The sequence below is a fragment of the Anomalospiza imberbis genome, chromosome 3 (genome assembly GCF_031753505.1).
Source record: "Anomalospiza imberbis isolate Cuckoo-Finch-1a 21T00152 chromosome 3, ASM3175350v1, whole genome shotgun sequence".
In the NCBI taxonomy this organism is placed as follows: Eukaryota; Metazoa; Chordata; class Aves; order Passeriformes; family Viduidae; genus Anomalospiza; species Anomalospiza imberbis.
The window spans coordinates 93,228,125-93,249,923 of NC_089683.1; the positions used below are offsets into that span (position 1 = coordinate 93,228,125).

The window sequence follows — 21,799 nt, forward strand, 5'->3', positions numbered from 1 at the left end:
CCCTACGAGCCCCCAGCTCGGCTCCCCAGCCCGGCTTCCTCCTCCCCCGAGCGCTGCCCCAGGGCAGCACCGACGGAGCCGCGGCTCCCCCTCAGCCGCTTCCCACCAAGGACGGCCGCCGGTCCCTTCACTGGCGCTCTCCGTCCTGTTCTCTAGGAATCCTTTGAAAAAACCCCAGACTAAACCAATTACACGAACCCTAGTATCCAGCCTTCTCCCCGCGCTTAAAAATATTTTAAAAAGGGATACAAGCCCGTTAGAGCAAAACCCATTCGACTGTATTTTACTGCTATATAAAAATGACTGCAAGTGGCACATAAGCCCCTTTCTTTTTACACATACAAATAGCGGCTAATAGTACAACACAGCATCTGACCGGTACCAAATCTTCAAAGGGAGTGGAAAAATAAAAATTACTAATTTATGCCACTAAACCATCCTTAAATACACACAACCAGGTAGGCAGTGTACAGTGAGGTTAACCTGAAATTAAGCTGTGTGCAAGTCAAATGCTACCAAAGGGAACCTGAAACCAGCATAGATCACAAGCTCTATCAAATGTATACTTATTTTTTATTTTGTTACTTCCTCTGCCACCTAAAATTACAGTCTGCTTTTTACACTAAAACGCCTAAAATATTTACACAACCATCTTCTAATAAAATAACAGTTAAATATTGAAAATAAGATTTTTCTCATAAAATATGTTTTCTGTATGTACACATTTTAGCAAAGAGGACTAGTTCCAATACTGAATAGTTTTCCATCATCAACCATCAGCAAGAAAAAAAAGTTTTCTGAAACAAAACTATGTTCAACTCATGTACAAATAGGCAGAACAGCACATTTAACATCAGCCAATGCAACACTTAATGATGAAGTCAATGTTTGAGGCCTAAATCATGTACTGCTTAGGAAATGTGCATTTCTTTTTTTTTTTTTTTTTTTTTTCTTTATGAATAACTTCTTTGGTTATCATTGTTCTATTATATTCTTGGCTGTACAATACAACAGCACCCAATTAATGTTACTTAACCAGGCATATGTATGTGTATGTATATATTTATAGATACTAAATTTAGCACAGGTCCTGTGCAACTGTTACTAAAAAAGTGTCATTGTAGATTCTTTAATACAGAGCTGCTCTTCAGAATCAAGCCCCTAAGTTTCTACTGTATTTCACTCAGTTCTTTAAGCAGAACTCTGATTTCAATCATCATTTTGCTTAAACAGTTTTTAACCACCAGGAACCTGAAAACCTGTCTGTTTTCCAGTGTAGAGCCTTTCTCACAAAGATCCTTAAAGATTCAAAATTATACAAGTTTGGGAGAGGAAGAGTAGACTCTGCTGGGCTGTTTCCAACACAGTCCCCTGAAAGCCAACACGTTTTAATGCTCACAGAAGTCCCCACTTTGCAAACCACAAAGACTTGCAGTATCTGAGATTTTTTGTCAGCGGGTCTTGCTGGTGGTACACAGCTGAGCGCCCAGTCTGCTGACCCTGGGTGCATATGACCCCTGTGAAAGTAAAATGTCACAGCATGGACAGGAACTGCTGGGAATTGTGCCGATTGGCAGGTTGGGAAAGAAAAGGCTGCTGCTGCTTGATCTGAAGCTTAAGGGTACAGTGACTGAGAACATCACCTCTTATGTGACAGGAGTGAAATTCCACCCACTGGTCAAGCCCTGCTGCAAAAAACTCTGGAAAACCTCCCAGAACACTAAAACAACCATGTGCACAGGAACTTCACTAACTGGAAACTGAGAAGTTATTTCCATTCTCCTGAAGGGTTGTTCTTTAGCATCAGAACATACGACCTTAAGTAGAAACCTGAGGTCATTTGGCTTCACATATTTGGCTTTGACAGAGAAGGCACCTCTCCCTGTCAGTGGGTCCCACTGGTTCTGAACTTGTGGGGTCAGGTAACTCCTATAGAAGTGCTGTGATTTACCCTCCATTTGCATAGTTAAACAAGGATAACAAGTAGAAAACAAGACCCACCATCCCTCAGATTCTGGTGAAGATATTAGGAATACGGCAAAAAGAACCAAATAAAACCCATCCCATAAAAAAAACCCCAAACAAACCTGAAGCCTGGAAGATCTGAAGTAAGTCTTATAAACTATTTTATAAAGTTAACGACACTCCTCTACTGTGCAAAATTCACAAGAAAATCAGTGCTGCTGCCTATGAGAGCTCTGCAATCAGCATTCATATTCTGTAATTAAAGGTCCACTCAACCTAACCATTTCTTCCTTGTTTTATTCTGCAACGTACAATTCTTTCATATGCTGTTTAATCAGAGAACCAAATCTAAATTTATATAAACTGTTGTGAGGTGTCCAGCATGTAGATCTGAACCTAAGGGAGGAGAAATGGTCATGAAACAGCAACATCAACTCACCTCTGCAGCATGTTTATAGTAAATAAACAACAGCTGAATTTGATGTAAAGAAGAGGACTGAAAATGGCACAAGAATAACACATTATACCTAGGTACTGAAAGCATATCAGTCTCTTTTCCAATGGCAAGAATGCTTCCCTGTGTTTGCCTGGTGAGAGAGCAAGCATTGCTCGAACACACACTCCCCTAAAACCACAGAGATGGCTATTCCACAGTGTGATTTATTGTCTTGGGACAATATTTCCAGTGCAATCTGATTACCAAGGCAGTGTTCCTGATTCAATGCTCCCATCAGAGGATGTGGAACATAGAACAATCATTTTCCTTCTTCAATCCTTGAAATAAGGTCATTTTAAAATCAGCAGATCAAAACCTTGATAAAATGGTTTGTGTAACCGAATGTCCTGTGTAACCGAGACAGAACTGTGTCCTGTCCTAAAATGTCCTGTGTAACCGAGACAGAACTGAAAATGAACTGCAATATTACTAACTCTTTCACAGTTAAACCAGATCTTTGTTTCCTCCATCTCGCTTAAAATGGCAGCACAAAGACAAATAATGTAATCATATCTTTAAGAGAGATGACATTTACTCTCTAGAAGATGCTGGAAATGATCCAATATAGAGAAAAAAAAAGTTTCATCAGAAGTGTGTGCAATTTATTCTTGTAATTGGGGTAAAATGAAAATTGGAAGAGTTAAAGATTAAAAATTCTACCAGGACCATCTGGTAAGAACTGATAGCAGAACCATGAACTTCTGTAATTAGTGGCTGTGGAAGTTATCATCAAAAAGAGCTCAGATAGAAACACCTTATAAGAATATTTGTACCAATTATTTATTTCTTCCCCCAAAACACAAATTAATAAAAAAAAGGGAAAAAACAGATTTTTTTTTTTAGACCTGGATAAAAGAATTATAATTTTCAACAGGTAGTTTACAATCAGTGGGAATAAACAAGCAGTCCAGGTTTCCTGACTGATCCATTCAGGGTGTGCTCAGTAGCTGTCTATTAAACAACTTTATTTACAACTCAGCATCATCCTGCAGTAGATCTGGATCTTCATCATCCAGTAAGAGGTCAGCATCCATGACTTCATTCTCTTCCATTACATCACCCAGATCTGGAACAACATCATCATCAATGTCACCAACATTTTCAACATGTTTAACCAAGCTCATGTGATCCAGGGGGATCAAATTATGCCCAACTGGCCCAGTAGTTCTTGCAATAGTGGCTGCCATTTCTGCTGCCACAGCAGCTTTCTGAGCCTTCTGCCTTTGCTGTTCTTCTTGTTGTCTGTGAGTCTTCATATGAGCATTGCGGCTTTTGATTTTGAAAAAGACCCTAAATTTTAAAAGAAAAAAAATCAGATTAAAATGCACTGCTTTTGATGAAATGAGCCAAAAAAGACTCAACAACTTATCAGTACATTTGCTTCCTTGTCCTGAAATAGAAGTCAGTGAAGTCTGCAATGCCATGGTGTGAATTTCAGGGACATATTACCAGATTTATACATCCTGATGGTATCAAAATGGCCTACTCTGATTTTGCCAGAGGTAGTTTGTAGCTCCCAGACCTGCTTCAGTATCTATGCACATCCTAATTTTCCCTCTATCAGTTTCACAACCAATTGCACAACAGGGAGAAAGTGAACTATTACCACGGTGGACAAACTCAAGCACAGAAACACATAAAAAGTTGCCCAATGTCACATCCAAGTTGGTGATGAAGCAGGAAGCTGGAATGCCAGATGTAGAAATTCTAGCACATAAGTGAAAAATAGGAGTAAATACTGCAAGGGGCATCCAAAATATCATGCAAACCTATCTCTGACAGTTTTGGTAAAAGAACGTATCATCTAGGGGGAAAACTACTTGCAAGACAATGAGAGAAAAATACAAAGTTTGTTCACAGCACTGCTGATCTGGAAGCTAAACAGGCAAAGGCAATGCTGTACTGCAGACAGTCACACTTACTTGCCACACTCCTTGCAAGGAAAAATTGTCGTTGGGTCAGTCTCGCCGCTTGTTGTGCTGTGGGCAGGTGAGCTCTTGATGGAGCAGTATCCGCTCTGCGTACCAGATTTCTGCTTCGTGCCGGGAATGGTGCAGCGTGTTTTTGTCACCTGGTTTGTACCTCCGTGAATGCGAGCGTGGCCATTCAGCGCTTGTCGGGAATTGAACACCTGGCAGGGAGTGGGGTGGAGTGGAGGGGAAAAAAAAAAACCAAGAAATCACAAGGAAACACTGGAACTGCAGAAAGTAGGATGCTGAATGCATATCACAATGGAACAAGTGTACATGTCTAATATGCACCATCTACAAGCTCAAATGGTGCTTGCTTTCAGCAATATCCCACTATAATTGAAGACAATCACAATAAAACAAAGCAGTGAGCTATCCTATTATTACAGTTGTGTAACCTAATTGGAGCTATTGCCATACAGTATTTCTAACTGGTACATCATCTCAGAATTCAGTTTTCTGTACAGATCAAACTGCTTCTCTTTTGTGGGGTGGGAATTAAAAGCAGTCAAAATCACAATTCACTAGTTTACACATACGATCACCGCCACCACCCTCTCCCCATTAAATATACCAAACACACGTACAGCGCCACAGTTTGGCATTTCACAGATGAAGGAGGATGAAGACAGTGAAAGACCCTGAACAGCAGGCAGATCTATAGGTCCAACAAGAGAGATTGCTGGTGGGTCAGGTGACTTCTGCATTTCCCTTTCTTCCTTTCTGTCTTCTTCCATCTCCTCATCTTCCTCTAACACTTCCTCTTCTCCACTTGTCTAAAATAGACAGCGCATTTAAGGAACACTATAAATATGGTCAGACAGCACTGGATAGTGGGATATACACAGTTCTGGAACAGCATGTTGTTTAGTCAAGTGTGCTTCCCAGTATCACTATTTCTTCCCATCCTGAATGATCTTCTGGTCTTACTGGAGCTACCACCCCTTAATGGATAAGGTATAGCAAATAAACTTCTCTGCATGTGTATTATGGAGCTGTAGCTCCAAAGTTCTACAGATGCCAGGCACAGTGCCGTCCTCCTTCCACCAGAAAGGCCATGTACGTTGTACTTGTAGTCAAGTTATTTAAACAAAACCCCAAAATGACCAACCAAAAAAAACCCAACCCACAAACCAACACATCCCAAGTGGTATTTGTACTGGAATGTTAGAGCAGCCTTTAGGAGCACACATGGGCACAGGCACAATTTACAGAGGTTTCCCTGGACTACAGTTAGATAATGCACTTTTATCTGGTTGCAGTCCAGCCACACAAATCTTGGTGTAGCTGAGGTCAAAAAATATTCATACAGAACATAATTTAGAATTATGGAATAATTTCTATTGGAAGATACCTATGTCCCCTAATTCAACCTTCTCCTCAAAAAAGGTCAAACAAAAATTATCAAGTGTTAAACTTTCTCATCTTCTTTTAGACTTACCAAGCATTCATCTCTTTTCTTCTCTAAGCGCGTTCTGTGTTTCCGTCCCAAACGCAAGATTTTTTTCCAGGTATAGTAGTATTCCACACATTGTGCAACTGTCTTAGACTTAACCTGTAGTTAAGGAATTGCAGAAATAGTCCAGTCTTAATTTTCTGCTTTCATTCAACACAATTTTAATATATTCCAAGAGATAAGCTTTATTCTTCAAACATTCAAATGGAGGAAAAAAAAGGCAATTTGACTACAACAGGAATACTCTTGTAGAATAATCCTTTTAAAAATCTTTTTCCAGTCAAATTTGCACTGACTTTTTCAACTTCAGTAGATTTCTCTGGGATTCTTTAAACTCCAGACAGAAAATTACTCAAAATGTACTCTTGTGGTTCAGTTGTACAGTATCAGTGAGAAATCTAGGAATTAAGACTTGACTCACATAAATCCACATATTTTTCAACATTTGAGCTAACAAGTAAGGTATTGTGCCCTGAGATTCATAACCTTGTCTTTTCTGCTTTGTGGCAGAAATGAAAACTAAGCCCAAACATGTTTTCTCTTTATTAACAGGTTTCAACCCTTTCTGGCACCAGGCTCAATGCCAGAGACTCTGGTACCTTGTAAAAACTGCAAGAGAACACCAAGACAGTAACGGAAAACCACGCTTCCCACACATAAAATGCCATGATTTGGATTCCAGGTGTGAAAACTTTTACAAGAAGAACAACTTTTAATTATTTATAACTGTTTTTTTACATGTATCTAATGCACAGGTACAACCAATGAATATACCACTCCTATCAGTGTTCTTGTAACCACTGCTGCCTCTATGCCTGCCACCAGCTGGTCTGGGCACTGGAGGGAAATTGAAGAGCAACAGAACAGAGCAAAAGGGAAAAAAAAACCCCAGCAACTGCCAGAACAGAAATAACCTTACCATTTTCTGTACAAATATGAAGTCTTTGCTGTAGGTGGACAATGCCTCTTTGAACAGTCTCCTTTCTTGATGAGTCCATTTGTCAGAGCCTTAAAAAGAGAGTGAAATCATTATGAACGATAAAAACTCACTACCTTTATGTTGATGCCATATCTGAAATGAGAACCAGGAAGTCTCAAGCACATGTGAATGATTGCTGTTACCCAAATACAAGCATGGCTGTACTGACTCAGACCTGAAGTCCATGTAACCAGTATTTGGTCTCCACCAGTGGTGGCAGGCAGTAGCCTAGGAAACAGTAAGATCAGGGCAAGCAAATACAATGCCTCTCCCTAATTTGTCCTAACCTCTGACCATGTTGGGCACAGGGTCAGACTCAGGGTCCTGAGTCTGTTGCAATTTGATTATTTAGTAACTACCCTTATAAGTGCTGAGCCACTCTTCCTTTCAACCAGTTAAACTTCTCGTACCCAAACCATCCTTTGCCAAGAGTTTCACAGATCAGCGGACCCTCTTCATGAAGAGCCACCTCCCTTTCTTTGTTTCCTGCCTCCCAGTAGCTTCACTGGATGACCCTTCATTCTTCAGGTGGAGGAGAAAGTGAACCCAACCTTGACCATCACCTCCAAGCTACTCAGAATTGTGTGCCCCTTCTATCACTCCCACACCTTTGATCATTACTGCTGTCCCACTCTGAACCTTTTCCAGTACTAAGACATTCTATAAAGACAAGAGGACCAGAAAGGCACACGAAAGTCCACATAAAATTCAGGCTTTCACAGTGGCATCACCGTATTTTCTACCCTCTTAATGCTTAACTATTTTTTGTCTGTTGTAAAATACAGTTGATACTTCCTTAGAACTAGCATTACAATCCCAAACTTTTATTCTAATTGAGAAGTACCACTACAGAGCCATAATTTCCTATGTAAGGATTGAATTGTTTATTCCCATGTATGCCACTTTACATTTGATGACACAGAATATATCATATATTCATATATTCATATATTCATATATTCATATATCCTTTTGTAAGAACCTTTTGCAACTCTTCACTTGCATGGTTTGGGATAAAACATTTAAATCTTCTGTAGCAGAGGTCACAAGTAGGTAGACACTGTAGCAATGTGCAATATGCACAAAGTGTTTTTTTATCATTTAATAGAAGCTGTATATAAAACTACTGAATACTGTTATTCTGTGTTTGGTCCCCTGGCCTAACTGCCCATGAAAATGTGAAATCAACATTCAAATTGAAGTGAATTTATGCTTTCTCAATATTAGGCAAACAGACAGAACACAGGATTGCTCTGCTGCATCAAAGCAGTGTTCTGTTTGTTAAGAGTGGGCAGCATTACATATATTAAAGGAAGGATATGCAAGAAGTCATAAAGTGGATGCCTATGAAATGACTTACACTATGAGAAGATTCTACTTCAGCCTGAGAACTTCTGAAACATCTAAAACTTTTATGATAAGAAGTCCCTAATACTCCTGTCAATGTTACTGCTCTCCATAGAAATGCTTGCCTCTGCACTGATTTCAATTACCTTGTGTCTTGGCACCACACATAGTATTGAACTGTACAAGATACTCTTTTCTTAAAAAATAGCAGTATTATTAACTGCAAATGTTTTGTTTTTCAGCATCAGCTGCCAGGCTTACAAGCTCAGAGCAGGTATCTCATCACTCCTTTATACGCTGAAAACTACAAAATTAACTTTTCTGCAACCTGTTTTCTGTAGGCTCTTCCACTTCTGGATATAAGCATGCATTAGTTATTTCCACAGAGATTTACACTTAAAGCTCTCTTAAGCATCAGAGAGAGACACTGGCTTCAAGCCATGAGTTTTACTTATCACCCAGAGATCTTTCTGCTGACACACTGCCTGTCCATCTTTTCCCACCCTGAACCAACATCATTCCCTTCTTACACAAGCTGTCAGTCATGAGCATTTACCCTCCCTCTGTGCAGGGGTAAATGCACTCATTCAGTCCAGGAGGCTACTCCATTATGCCAAAACATAACTTTAGAAAGCATGACAACACAGGAAACATATTCTTTTTTTCTAGTCATTCTGCTCTTCTCCCTCTACCCCGCCCTCCAAAAAAAGACAACACAACAAAAATAATAACACAGAATCACTTCCATGAACTAATTTTGTTGTACACCTATGGAATATTTGGGCCTTGCATACTTTCCCCAATAGCTGTGGTATTAGCAGAGACCCTTATAAGATTATGCAGGTTAATTGGAAGTAACCTAATTAATAGAATAAATCCTGTGTAGGAAAAGAAACAGAAGAAAAGCTGTTTTTAACTCTGGTTGCTGGGAAACCACTTTTGCTCTTGTTAGCTTGAGGGAGATATAGAGAACGTGCATAGAGAGAGATCTGCAATGCAGCAAAAAGAATTTGGGGCTTTAGATTACAGATCAAAATTTAAAGCTGGTCTTTATGTTTAGATATTTATTCTACATTTTGTTTTACCTGCCATACTGTTTTTGCACTGATTAACTGACATTAAGTATCTCCTACTCATCTATGTGCTTTGGGCCCAACTTGTGGGTTTCAAGGGGGCTACATGTACACCCAGGGAGCCCCATGGAGAGGTAGCTGAAATCCACTATGTGCAACATGTGCTGGGTCTGACCCACAACCGTGTCACAGCACATACAAGAATCTTCCAGGCTGCCTGAAGTGCCCTATGTCAGAGACCATCTCTCCTGCAGTTCCCACTGCACAACTTCAGACCTGAGAAACGCCACTGTTCAAAGGAGAACAATTCAAGTGCTTGCAACAGTGCCCCTCTTGTATCAGGTATGTGCTCCCTCTCTCTTCCTAAAGCACCATCCTGACAGATGGCAAAGTCTTAGGACAGAGATTAGGGTGTTCTTCCAAGGAGCCCTGGGTCAGCATGTCCAGCTCTTTTGGCACACACCAGAAAATCCTCAAGTTTTACAAGTGGCTTCCTTCACAAGCCAGTAAGTTTCAAAGGTGAGCTATTTGCCTGTGCCCTCATTCAAAGGTAATGCTAAGGATGAGTTTGGGTATCTGCTGTTTGTGGTACTCTAGAGAGTTAATTCTCATGAGTAAGTGTCATGCTCTGTTTCAATGCATTCCACCTTTAAATGTGGTAAGCCTGAGAGCCATAATTTCTGAGTATGGAGTAGAAAACATGAAGTTATCCCAAACTGATGCCACTTGAAATCATATTAAAGCTATTCATGGACTAGATTGTGAAAAATTCTCATATGCCTCAAGTGGCTGATTATCAATCAGAAATAAACTCTTATTCAAGAAGTGCTGCACAGTGCAAGAGCAACACTGTCAACATAAGTTGCAATCACATGTTGCATGCAAGAGCATTAGAAAGTAGTATTTTGTCTTGTCATTTTATGGCACTTAAATCCAGACTGGTGAGATTTTATTTCATGCCGTGATAAGCACAAACTTTCTTTCCTGCATAAGAAATAGGGATTCAAAGGTGTCCACAGGTCTCAGTGCTAGTTACCAAAGATTAGCATCATCTCATGTGAAAGATTAAACAAAACAGTCTCTTGGCTCCTCCCTGAATCCCAATGAATTATTTTTGAAACTACTGTGAAGTTGCTTTAGTAAAGACTGTTCTTCCTCTGCCACAGAGGCAGAAATTTCTTATCTGCTCTGCTAAATAGATTGTTTACTGATGAAGACGCTGTGGGATATCTTCTCATCTTCTTGTTCTCATGCCCTTGAACTGTTTCACACAGATTTGGTGTCATCTCTTCAGGCAAGGGACCCTGATCAAAGTTCCTGGCTGATGGCTGATGTCCTCCTTCCCCATCCATTCCCATGTCCATCCTTTGGACTGCAAGAGAGCTGCTATCACAGGCACCAAGCACCTCCCTCAGACAAAACCAAAAACCTGACATTCACATTTATTCGCTGTCGTTATCAGCTACTATCAAACACGTTTCTGTCTTGCTCTCAGGGGTTAAGGAGCTGCTTTACAAAGACTTCTTGTTACTTGGAAGCCTTTCCTTGCTACAGCCAGGAAGTAGACTGCTTTTATACTTACCTTTCAGAGTGACTGTAGCTGAAATGAGTACATGACCTTGGACACTGTGATTGACTGACCACCAGGAGACTCTTGGCTCATTTCCTATTGAGCCTGAACTGGAGATGAAGTTCTAAAAGTCTTATGTAAAACCCTATTCTGTGTCTCAGCAGTTGTTAGCCACTACAAAGCATTAAGCAATAGCATGGGGGGCTGCAGAGGCGAGACATCTGCCATCTCTGCTCAGCTGACACAACTGAACTCCAATGGCTTAACACATTTGTAACTCACACCAACCCAGACTTTTTTGACTAGATCCCCACACAGAGGCTCCGTAAGCAGCACTAAGATCCTACTGAGAGTTACGGCATTGCCTCTTTGGAAGGATGCTCATGATTATCATATTCATTTATTGTGTACCATCACTTCAGCAGAAGCAGGCAGGATGGCAGATTGTTTATGCACCAGAAAATTAAGACACTAGTGACACTAAATTATAAATTACAAATAGCAGCAGTTTTAAAAGGAGATGAAATTGTTAAATTTCAGTTTAAAAGAGAAAAAAATCACCCGAGGCAGTTTTAAATCTGTAGAATCCTACACAGCAACATGGATACAAAGCTTCTGTACATTGTCAATCATGTATAAAACTGCTAAACTTGCAACAAACAACTCTGGGAGTACTCTTGGCACTGTCCACATCATCTCTGTTAAATGCTGCCATCCCTGCAGCAGACAGCAGAGAGTGCGACGTGATCCCGTGCTCCAGCCTGGGATGCCAGGCTTGGACTGTGTAACAGATAGAAAGATCACAAGGAAACCTACCGGCATAGTGGTAATTTGACAAAGGATGACACTTCAACCTCACTGGCTTTCTCAACAGCAGCTTTTCAAGAGCAACCTAAATAAAAAATCAGGGAAAAACAGAATTAGGAAAAGCAATCAGCTGTGGCATAAAACTGCATTTAGAAGACTATTTGGTATGAGGATATGAATTAACTTTCTCTCTTTTCTCTTTTCTGTCATATAAAAGCACATCAAATTACTCCAAGGCCCATTAACACTGTACCTCACAGAAGAGCATGTAATGCGCACCTGTCCTGCCTTAATGAGCACAAATGTGACAATTACTTAGCAACTTCCAGCTCTTGCCACAAACAAATACATTTATAGTGTTTGACTTGATAGTGCTAATTAATACCAATATTTAATGGTTGGTTTGACAGCATTAATATGCATAGCATAAAATATTTTAGAATATCTGTGTAGGTCAACATCTGTCAAGAATGACTGCAAGTATATAGCTAATTGTCCTTCAGATCAGGAAAAGAGGATTTATGGATCCCTAAAATTTTTCCCCTGAAAATGCATACTCTCTGTAAAGCAAATTCCACATCCTGACATTCTCAGACCTCTCAGATACAGCTAAGAGAGCCTAAGGAAACTGGGACACACGCTAAAACCCACTGTATTAGCCAATCCAGTGAGACTCATTCCAGACTCATGTTTTGTTGAATTTGGTTTTATACTGGCTTTCCAGGAACTGGTGCAAGGAGCCTTGCCTTTCCCTAGCACTGGGCAAAATGGATGTTTTGCCTTAGTTAATAACATTCCCATCACTAAACTAATGCAAATATTTGAAATGCATTATTTATATAAGAACTGTGTTCAATTACCTCACAATTCTGAACAAATAAGTAGACGTGACTGCTGCTCCAAAAAAAGGTTTTTTTATAAGGGCTAAAAGAGGAGTAAGCTCTCTGTGTCCAAATATAAAGCCTGTGAAATATCAGGGCTGGAGCAAGCACTGGGAGACATTCAAAGCCCCAAGGCTATAAACTAAGTAATCTTATCTATATGAAATATACAGTAAGCCTTCAGAGAGGCACTGCTTTGAAATTTAAATTTATTAGAGAATAAAGGGAAAAGTCATTCCCCAAAAATGCTACAGGATGTTTAAAGCATCATTTCAAATCAATGAGAAATCTTTTTTTATATAACCATATCTAAATCCATTTAATAAAGCATGCTAATTTATCTGCAGAAGAGGATCATATCTCCCCTTTCAGCTTTTTTATCTTACCATAATATCTCCTTTTGCTTCAAAGAGAGAGTGCAAAGCGTATTCTGAGTTAGTTCCTCCACCAGGTAACACACTGGAACAGCTCATATTTAAAAGGTCTTCCACTGTCAGAAACAAGTCAACATTTTACTGCTAATACAGTAGCCTGTCAAACATCTGGAGCCAAGGATTCTGTAATGCCCCTCAAAGACTACATAGTTCAGGGCAGCAGATTCTTTCACACTTTTTCTCAACATCTCAGCTACTTGCTTTAGGATCACTGAGGAGAGGATGTAATGGAGACCATCCTTGGGATGGGACAGGCTATTCCAGAGCCAGAGATCTGCCTGTGAGGCAATGACTTGCACACACCAATGACGTTGCTGTGCCAAGAAGGCTCCAGCCAGGGTGGAGAAACAGAATGAACCATGTTAGAAGCACAAAAAAATTCTGCTCAGGACTGGTAAAACCCACCAAGCCTGCCACATTTCCCTCAACTATGGTCACAAGACAGGCCCAGGATACATCAGCTACCTCTCAGCTGCCTTTACTAGGCAGTTCAGTACCCAACTTCCCAGCAAAGACCTTTCCCCCTTGGCTGCAAGAAAACCGTTCAACCAGACTTCCCTTTAAATGCCACCATTTAATGCTGCTGCTCTGAACCTATACCATGTAGTTCTAGTCTTAGCATTCTCAGCAATTAATATTCTCTTGAACGTTTTGTTCAGTTCAGACACAAGAAATCAATGCGTATTTCTTCAACAGGCACAGGCTGACGTAGGAACTTCTAAAATGGCAAGTCATTATACCTCTTTGTTGGAAGACTTTGTTCTCAAGTTCTGGCCATGGTTTCCAAACCAAAGTAGCCTTGTGCACATCTTTCTCCATTAGCAATCTGTCCTGCAGCTCAGGAATGTCAGCCTGGAACCTGGACCCAATATTGATTCGCCTATAGAGAACAGTAAATAAGTAAGTATTCAACTACACAATGTGTAGAAAATAATAAAAAATATATATTATTATATTATATTATATTATATTATATTATATTATATTATATTATATTATATTATATATATTATATATATTATATTATATTATATTATTTTATTTTTTAATAAAATATAAAAGATTAGCGTTCACTTTATTTCCAACAAATGAACGTTTAAAAAATTTTTATTGCACTGAAGTGGCAGGAAATTGTGTCAGATTGATTTACGCAATTCTTTACTCCCAGTGGGATAAGTATTTTGAATACGAGAGAGAACTGATCTCTTGGGGAAAAACAAAAATTTCAATATGCAATTTAAGCCATACTGAGACATCATACCTTAGGGACAACCCAAGCTAATTTATATGCATGACTAGCAAAGAGGCTAGACATCAGAAACAGCAAATTTCTGTTCCACAGAGAATGGTACTCTTCAGCAGAGGGCAAAAAGAGTCATTACTGCTGAGGGACAACCCTGTTTGCACTTTGCCATGGGGAACCTATCAGGTAACACCACTCCAAAACTCCACTCTTATAATATATCTATATCTATATCTATATCTATATCCATATCTATATATCTACAAAACCAAGAGTACTGGACTGACACATTTTCCTCACAGCACTCTTCCCAGCCATCACTAACTCTGAGCCATGACACCTAAATTTTCCACAGGCACTTTGCTCCAAATGTCCTTAGCCACCATCCACAGAAACATTAAATGCATCCAGCCCAAAATGATTTCAGGCAGTTGAATACTTCTTGCCTGGTTCAAAACACTTCAGGCCACGGACTCTAGGTTGGAGCTAATCTATAAAAGCAGTGACAAAAAATATTGTTTTTCTTACGGTTCAACAGTCTGTTCTCCAGGCCCAGGCGTCACAGGAATGACACTTCCATCAATACTATCTGAAACGGAGATTGGAATTTGAGTATCGCTGTTTTGCTGCTGGTGACCCTCCCAGGCTGCAGTGCCACCTCCCTACCTCCCTACTAACACCAACATTACTCCAGCCTATGACGAAAAACGACCCTTTATCAATATTTAGAAACAGTCTAACTTTTTATAGGTAATAGAAATGTCTGAACTTGCAGAGGTTTCTATTGCCCTCATTCTGAGTGATTACACACCTTTTCTTGTGAAGTACTGAACAACAACTACTTAACATGAACCCCATGTCTCAAACTAGGTCTTTTTCTTCCACTTCAGAAGGCCCAGATGTAACGAGAGGCAAGGTGATCCTTTCTTGAGGCAGTCCACAAGGAATGATCACAGCCTTACTGGCAGATCTTCTATTCCCTTTATGCCTTAACTTTGCAAAATCCAAGGCAAAACTGCCACTAAAATGGACTTTTCCTGGGAAGCAGCAGAACTGGCCATGCATTTGAGCACACACAAAACCCATCAATGTGGTGACAGGAGAAGAGAGGACAGTGGTCCCTCCTTTGCATTGCTGCTCTGTAAATGCAATACTTACTAGACCGACAGAGGAGCACCCGTGGAGTGGGTGTCAGTGGGGTAAGGGGCAGCTGAGCATGTGATGTGCTGTGAGAGGTGAGAACACTGCTGAAGAGACCAGACCCTTGCCGGACGGGACTGAGCATCGGCGGCGGAGTGTAGGGGGGCAGCTCGTGTGTCCGGTCCAGCAGGTGATCTCCCAGAACACGGGGAGAGCGAAGCTGGCTCTGGTACAAAGTGGCACCGGAGTGGGACATGCTGAGGTTGAAGGAAGGAGGAGGTATGAAGAGAGGTTCGGGTCTGTGCCGATACTTCTTCTTGTCCTGCAACGGTTTGAAGTTTTCTTCTGATTTTACAGCGCTTGGATGAAGCTTTTTGCTAGTTTCCTAAATGAAAACACAGAGAATCTTATCATTCAGGCACACTTAAATGTGGTTTGCACATAATCCACTACAGCTCTGGGCAATGGCCACAGAAAAGCTGTTACCACCAGGCAGTTATTCAGGTACCACTATAATAACGCTGTGCAGTACAGTACCTGGCACTACACAGAAACCTCACGGGGGTGAGAAAAACCAGGACAAATGACCCGTCACCACCAGCAGCAAGCCCTCTGGGTCAAGGTAGGGCTGAGCTACAGAGACAGACATGGAAACGATGCTGGCAACTTATGAAAATGCAGAGAACTCCTCTCCCAAACCATGAGTTTCCCACACCCTTCTTTGTCACTACCCAGACACTCTGGGCACTTCTATTTGCACTGAACATGCACACAGGCTGGTGGGAGATACCTCATTATCCAGGCACAGTTTACTAGAAACTTTACATAAGAGGTTTTCTAATGCATTTATTTAGTAAGACCAGGAACGACACATGAGCTCAGTGAAATTACTGCAGTACTCAGCAGCAGGAAAGGAAGAAAAATGTAATAAATTCAAATTCTTTGCCTCTTATCACTACATTCCCATCAGCTTGGTTACAGTCCAGCTGCAACAAATCTTGAACTTAACTCTCTCCTCTTTCCTTGGAGAAAAAAGGGTAGTAGAAGACCACTTGGGAAATTCACACACTGTTAACATGCCCAGTCTTCTAGAATTTGAATGTTAAAAATAATTTAGTAACAATTCCATAGAGTATACAGAAGCAGAAGGCACAGAATTTATGCAAACCTGCAATCTGGATTTCTTGGGGGAGTGGGGATAAGGTAGGAAGAAACAGGTCCTCAGGTTGTGCTTTAAGAACACACAGAAGCTGGTAGATGAATACAGTATTATTAAATGCACTGCTTTTAGGTACTTGGGCTAGCTACTAGGCCATCTTTAGAATATATCTGGGAAGCAGAAGAAAATTCTGACAGCGTTACTCCAGAATGTCTGCATCATCTGGTAAATTCTACTACTACGTAAAGCAAATTACTACAATGTATGTTTGGACAACATACATTTTTATACCATGGGTGGCTCTTGAGAATCACATTCACTCAATAAAAGTCATGTTAAACAAGCATTAGCACTGTCACCCTTTATCCCTTATGTTAATAAGTTCCAGCTTGAGGAAATGTTTTTGATTACAGAGGTCCTGTCTTCTCTGTTAGATCACGGCTGCATCCTCTCCAACAGCTGTTGACATTTTTTTCTCTGTAAAAAAAAATTTAGTTTTGGAAGAGTTTTGCTTCTGCAGGGAGGAAAATGCAGCTTTGCAGAGGATTTTTTTGATAATGGACATTTAGAACAGTGAAAGCCACCCGTAGTGACAGATAAAGTCCATCAAGATCGTGAACATTTAGTGTTCATAAAGGAGAAAGTCAGAAAAACCCTAAACTCAAGGGAAAAAAATCCAAACAACCCAAAACCTAAAAGAGACCCAGAAGGCCATGTCTTTGATTAAGGGCTCATTTTGTTCTGCTCTCCAAGTGTGAAAGAGCTGGTACTCCTTTCTCACAAGTGTAAAGCAAACCAATGCAACATGTTAGAAATCCTTACCACCTCCACTTCCTACACTGCCTCACCTAGAGCATACCTATGCCAACACTGCTTTCAAAAAAGGTCACATTGAGCAGAAAAGGAGATAGTGGTGTCCATGGGCTCTCAGTGCACAACCACCCCACTTTCCTCAAGTTCTAGTAACAGATTCCCATTATCCAAGACAGAATGCATACTTCTGGGCCCTGCTGCTGCACCCTGATAGATCAACTCTGGACAGATCCTGATGGACCTCATTTGACTGCTAATCTCAGCTCACCATCCTGTAGCCTTGCTGAATGTTTCGTTCCTTTTCACTGTTTCATTTTACTGATTCCGTGAGTTTTTGGGAGCTTTTCCGGACAGCTCAAAGCACAGTATAAATAAATGCAACACAGCTTCAGTTCTTTGGTATTACAAAAAATCCCTCTCCAATGGCACAATCTCTTTACAGAAGAGGAGTAAACTGTGGGTCTCTTGATCTTTTAATGTTTCCAATGCTACTGCTTATATAAAAGATAGGGTCCAGAGAGGGAACTGTGTGAGTTTGGTTTGCTTGGGCAATAACAAAGACCACAAGCATAATTTTGAGAGAATGAATGTGCATTTTGCTAAACACTGGCAGATTTAATCATAGTCACTTTATATATGTTGCAGAAATACACAAGTCCAAGCCACCTACTCTGGTGTCTCTAGAGAAGATCTCCCACTCAGAACTAGAGGATTCAAAAAAGACTGTCCCTATTCTTTAGCAGAACTAGAAATAGAAATGAAGAATTCTATTGCTGAGTTACTAAGTATTGCAAAATGACAACTTTCACAGTAAAGTGGAAGTTTATATGTAAAACCTCTGTCTTAAAGGAAGAGAGGAAAGATTTTATATATACATGTATATATTATATATATTTAAAATTAGTGGATATGTCTGAATTAAGAGTCAGGAGTGAATATTGTAAGGAGTCACACATGCTGGTATAATACTGATTCCTCATTTGTCCATCAGCCTCACATGGAGAAGGAAAATCAAAAATATCACAAGGATATTTCTCTGCATTGTACAGATAATACCATACAGTACTTATACTCCCCAGTAATCTCTTATCATGGCATAGTCTGCCAAAATGGATTTGAAGGAACGAGCAAAATCCATTTCTACACCAGAACGCGAAATAAATATTGCTTGCTCCAGGACTCCTTCAGGAAAATAATAATGAGCATTCTCACATCTCATTCGAGCACTCATCAATTCCTCGTGCTGCCTGACCATTTCAGTTTTATAAGCAAAATGTAAGCACTAAGCAGAGCTATTTTTCCTGTATCAGAAATCCCAGTGATTAACCCTTAGAGTTGATGCATGCAGGGAGAAAGGGAGAAATTACTTCACTGCAGAACTCCAAGTTTCATATTGCTTAGAGCACACACTCCAAGCACTGTACTCTCTTTGGCTGAAATGAGAAGCACATATATCTGACTTCAGAAAACAGGAAGAAATAAAACTGCCAATTTTAAGCAATAATGTAACAATGAAGCAGCCTGAGAAAGAAAAAACAAAACCAGTAAAAAGATAGTAAATCCCTTTGTTCTAGTGGGATGAAAGAATATCACATTCCAATTTCAAATTATTTGTTTTCAAGTGAGATCTTGATTCCTCAGCAAAGGGAAATTAATATTTTCAAATGATTGAGGAAGAAATGCTCTGATGCTACAGGACTTTTTTTATTTATTAGGAATCATAAAGATTCCAGAAAATATTCTAAAATACAGATGTTTTAGAAAGTGGCAGCACTACAAGCAAAGGGATTTAACAAGCACAGGACAGTTAGTGGCAAGAAACACAGCACTCACAGAGGATGAGCAGGGGTTGGCCACTTTTGGACTGCACGGTGGAGAGTAAGTCATCTTCACGAGAACGGGCATCTCGTCATCTGACACAGAGTTGGCAGACTTGTCTGTGACTGTGGCAGTGCTGGCAGAGGGCTGCGTGCTGGGCTCAGGTGACAGAAGCTTTACAGGGACAGACACTGGCATGACGATGGGCGCGAGGCCATCCACCTCTTTAGACAGCGGCTGCTGTGGTGGTTTCTCTCCTTCATCCTGCACAGACAATTAAAGGCTTTCAGCCCAAGTGAGGGAGCGCTGCTTCTGGATCGATGCACTACGCAACGTGTGCACCGTGGCTGAAAAGAAGTGGCCAGGGTTACAAAACACACAACAGTGTTCCTTCTTTGGACTCTTCCTTTGCCTCAAATGAAGTCAGCAGGTTACTTGTGACTTCTACACAGGATTCAGTCTTGGTGACAAATAATCACCTGAAGCATCTTTACCAGGTAACTTGCAGGAGGGGAGACAAATGTGTCTCTTTTTATCACTACAAACATAGAATTCTCCATCACCCAACTAAAAACAAAAACATAAACTGGAACTGTGGTAGCTCTTTGCCCTCCTATGGTATTCCCTGTTATGATAGAATTTCTAAAATATCAGGACAAACACTGACTGACATGGCAAGTTATTTTTATGCAGAACAACTCAAACACATTTTTGGTTTGGAATTTGTTGATACCTATTACAACTAAAACACTTTGGAAGAAAGCTGTCAAAGACTGAACAATTCTGCTCCTCCAGTTAAAGCCTGGGAAGGCCTCCAATAAATATTCCTTAGTCATCCAAGTAGTTCAAATGAAAATAAGGAAGACTTGATGTTCCTGGTATTTCTAATATAATAAACAAACATGAGGAGGAAAAAAATTAGACATTCCTGACGTGACTTGGTAGGGTGTTCTGTAATGTGCAGAGAAACAGAGAAGGACAAACACTGATCTGTCCTCCACCACTGCCTCTGTCTTCAAAACAAGACTTCTGGCCTACAAACTAACAGAATTATCTGCATTTCTACTTCCATGGGGTATGGCATAACAAAACAGTGCTGAGAAGAACAAGTTTTGACAGCAAAGCAAAGCATGGCAAAGCAAGCAAACATCAACACAAAAGGACTGTGCCAAATACTGAAGTCAAATGGACTGCTACCTGTTTGAAGTTAGGAGATGCTCTTACTCCTCCGTGTGACCTCATGTGACCATTTAGAGCAGGCAAACTCTTAAATTCCTTCAAGCATATTGAACACATTAACTTGTTCTTCGCATCAGCTCTCTCAGGAAGTGTTTCTCTGTTCTGGCCACTATTTTTATTTTCATTTTTTTAAAGCATGGAACAGAAGAAAAAACATTAGTTTGGCATGTTCCCTTTTTTGTGGTGGGAGTCACAATTAAGTACGTGGTGACTGCTGTGGAATACATGGCCAATCACCTAGATCAGCTGCTCCCAAGATGGGGAAGTTTTGAGCAGGACACACTCATCAATACAGAAAATCTGAGACCCATGAGATCTACCATGACAGACCTGCATTTCCCCACTTGTGACAGCAATTAACAAGTACTTGGACACATTGCCTCTAATTTATGGTAGGAAACCACTCTGACAGACACCTTGGTCCTTCAGAGGTGCAACCTTAAGAAACAAATAGAAGATCTCTGCTGCCAAAGATACAACCAGACCATACAGCATCCCTTTTCTTATAAATGCAACACTGGAGCTCCCATGCTTTTGGTTTTTCTTTGGTTTTCTTCCTGTTTTTTTGTTTTGTGTTTTTTTTTTTACTATAAAGAAAGTATTTGAGTCTATTGCTATGGGGGGGATGCTGGAAATCATACAAACTTAAAATCAGAAAGCACAAAACTAAAGGTGTTTCTAGAAGAGCAACAATTATTACATTCCCAGACTGTATGCTTTTCCCTGTAAATAAAGATCTCCTTTGCATTTCTTATATTTTATTACAAAGACAAAAAGAATCTTTTAAAAATACCTTTGTTCTGGGGACAGTGGCTGCAGTCTGCCATCTGACAGTTGCACCTGATATCAAAAAAGGAGAATGGAAAAGAGGGGAGAAAGTTGAGAAAATAATTTTTCAAGAAATGTGTAAATGAAGGTACTCACAGCATTAAGTCTGCATTTTACATACAATTTTACTACTCTTAAAAAACCTCTGAGTTGAGAGTCAGACATCAAATCTGCCCCTGTGAGCACTGCTAGCTCAAGTTTTCCTCACTCACCTGCTGTTTGAAGCCTTTGCTTTGACCCAGAAGCACTACTTTTGGAAACAGAGTTGACTAACTGTTCCTGAGCAACTGAGCCTGCAGTACTGAAAAATTAGCAAGAAGGCTTGGTCTAACTTGGTCCCTCCTGCCCAGAAATCGAGGCAGAACTCCCCAAAGTGTCTCACAGGAAAGCACCAGCCTCTCAGCAACAGTTCTGTGCTGCAGCCAGCCTGGCCCAAAGCCAGCCCTGAGCTGTGGACCAAAGTCTGGTAATGAAGTTTCCCAATAGTTCCCCATCCCAGAGATGCCCACAGCTCACATCCTAACCTTCTGCCTCTGCCCAAACTGCTTAATTTCCACACTTTGCTTCTCTTCTGCAAACAA

General features: G+C 40.4%; 1 protein-coding gene across 6 annotated transcripts in view; it reads right to left on the reverse strand.

Moving 5' to 3' along the window:
• Positions 1–554: 554 nt before the first annotated feature.
• TRERF1 (transcriptional regulating factor 1) overlaps positions 555–21,799 on the reverse strand; it is a 101,086-nt gene continuing 79,841 nt past the window's right edge. For 5 of the 6 annotated variants that reach the window (XM_068185801.1, XM_068185805.1, XM_068185803.1 and 2 more), the window contains 13 exons: positions 21,184–21,230; positions 20,349–20,499; positions 19,167–19,415; positions 15,380–15,746; positions 14,750–14,810; positions 13,719–13,858; positions 12,931–13,034; positions 11,673–11,748; positions 6,807–6,895; positions 5,873–5,986; positions 5,019–5,207; positions 4,384–4,592; positions 555–3,751 (listed from right to left, as the gene is read on the reverse strand). In XM_068185801.1, coding sequence (XP_068041902.1) covers positions 3,430–3,751; positions 4,384–4,592; positions 5,019–5,207; positions 5,873–5,986; positions 6,807–6,895; positions 11,673–11,748; positions 12,931–13,034; positions 13,719–13,858; positions 14,750–14,810; positions 15,380–15,746; positions 19,167–19,415; positions 20,349–20,499; positions 21,184–21,230 — 2,118 coding nt within the window. In that variant the 3' untranslated portion in view covers positions 555–3,429. The remainder of the gene's footprint in view (positions 3,752–4,383; positions 4,593–5,018; positions 5,208–5,872; positions 5,987–6,806; positions 6,896–11,672; positions 11,749–12,930; positions 13,035–13,718; positions 13,859–14,749; positions 14,811–15,379; positions 15,747–19,166; positions 19,416–20,348; positions 20,500–21,183; positions 21,231–21,799) is intronic. The other variant, XM_068185807.1, reaches the window with a different exon arrangement.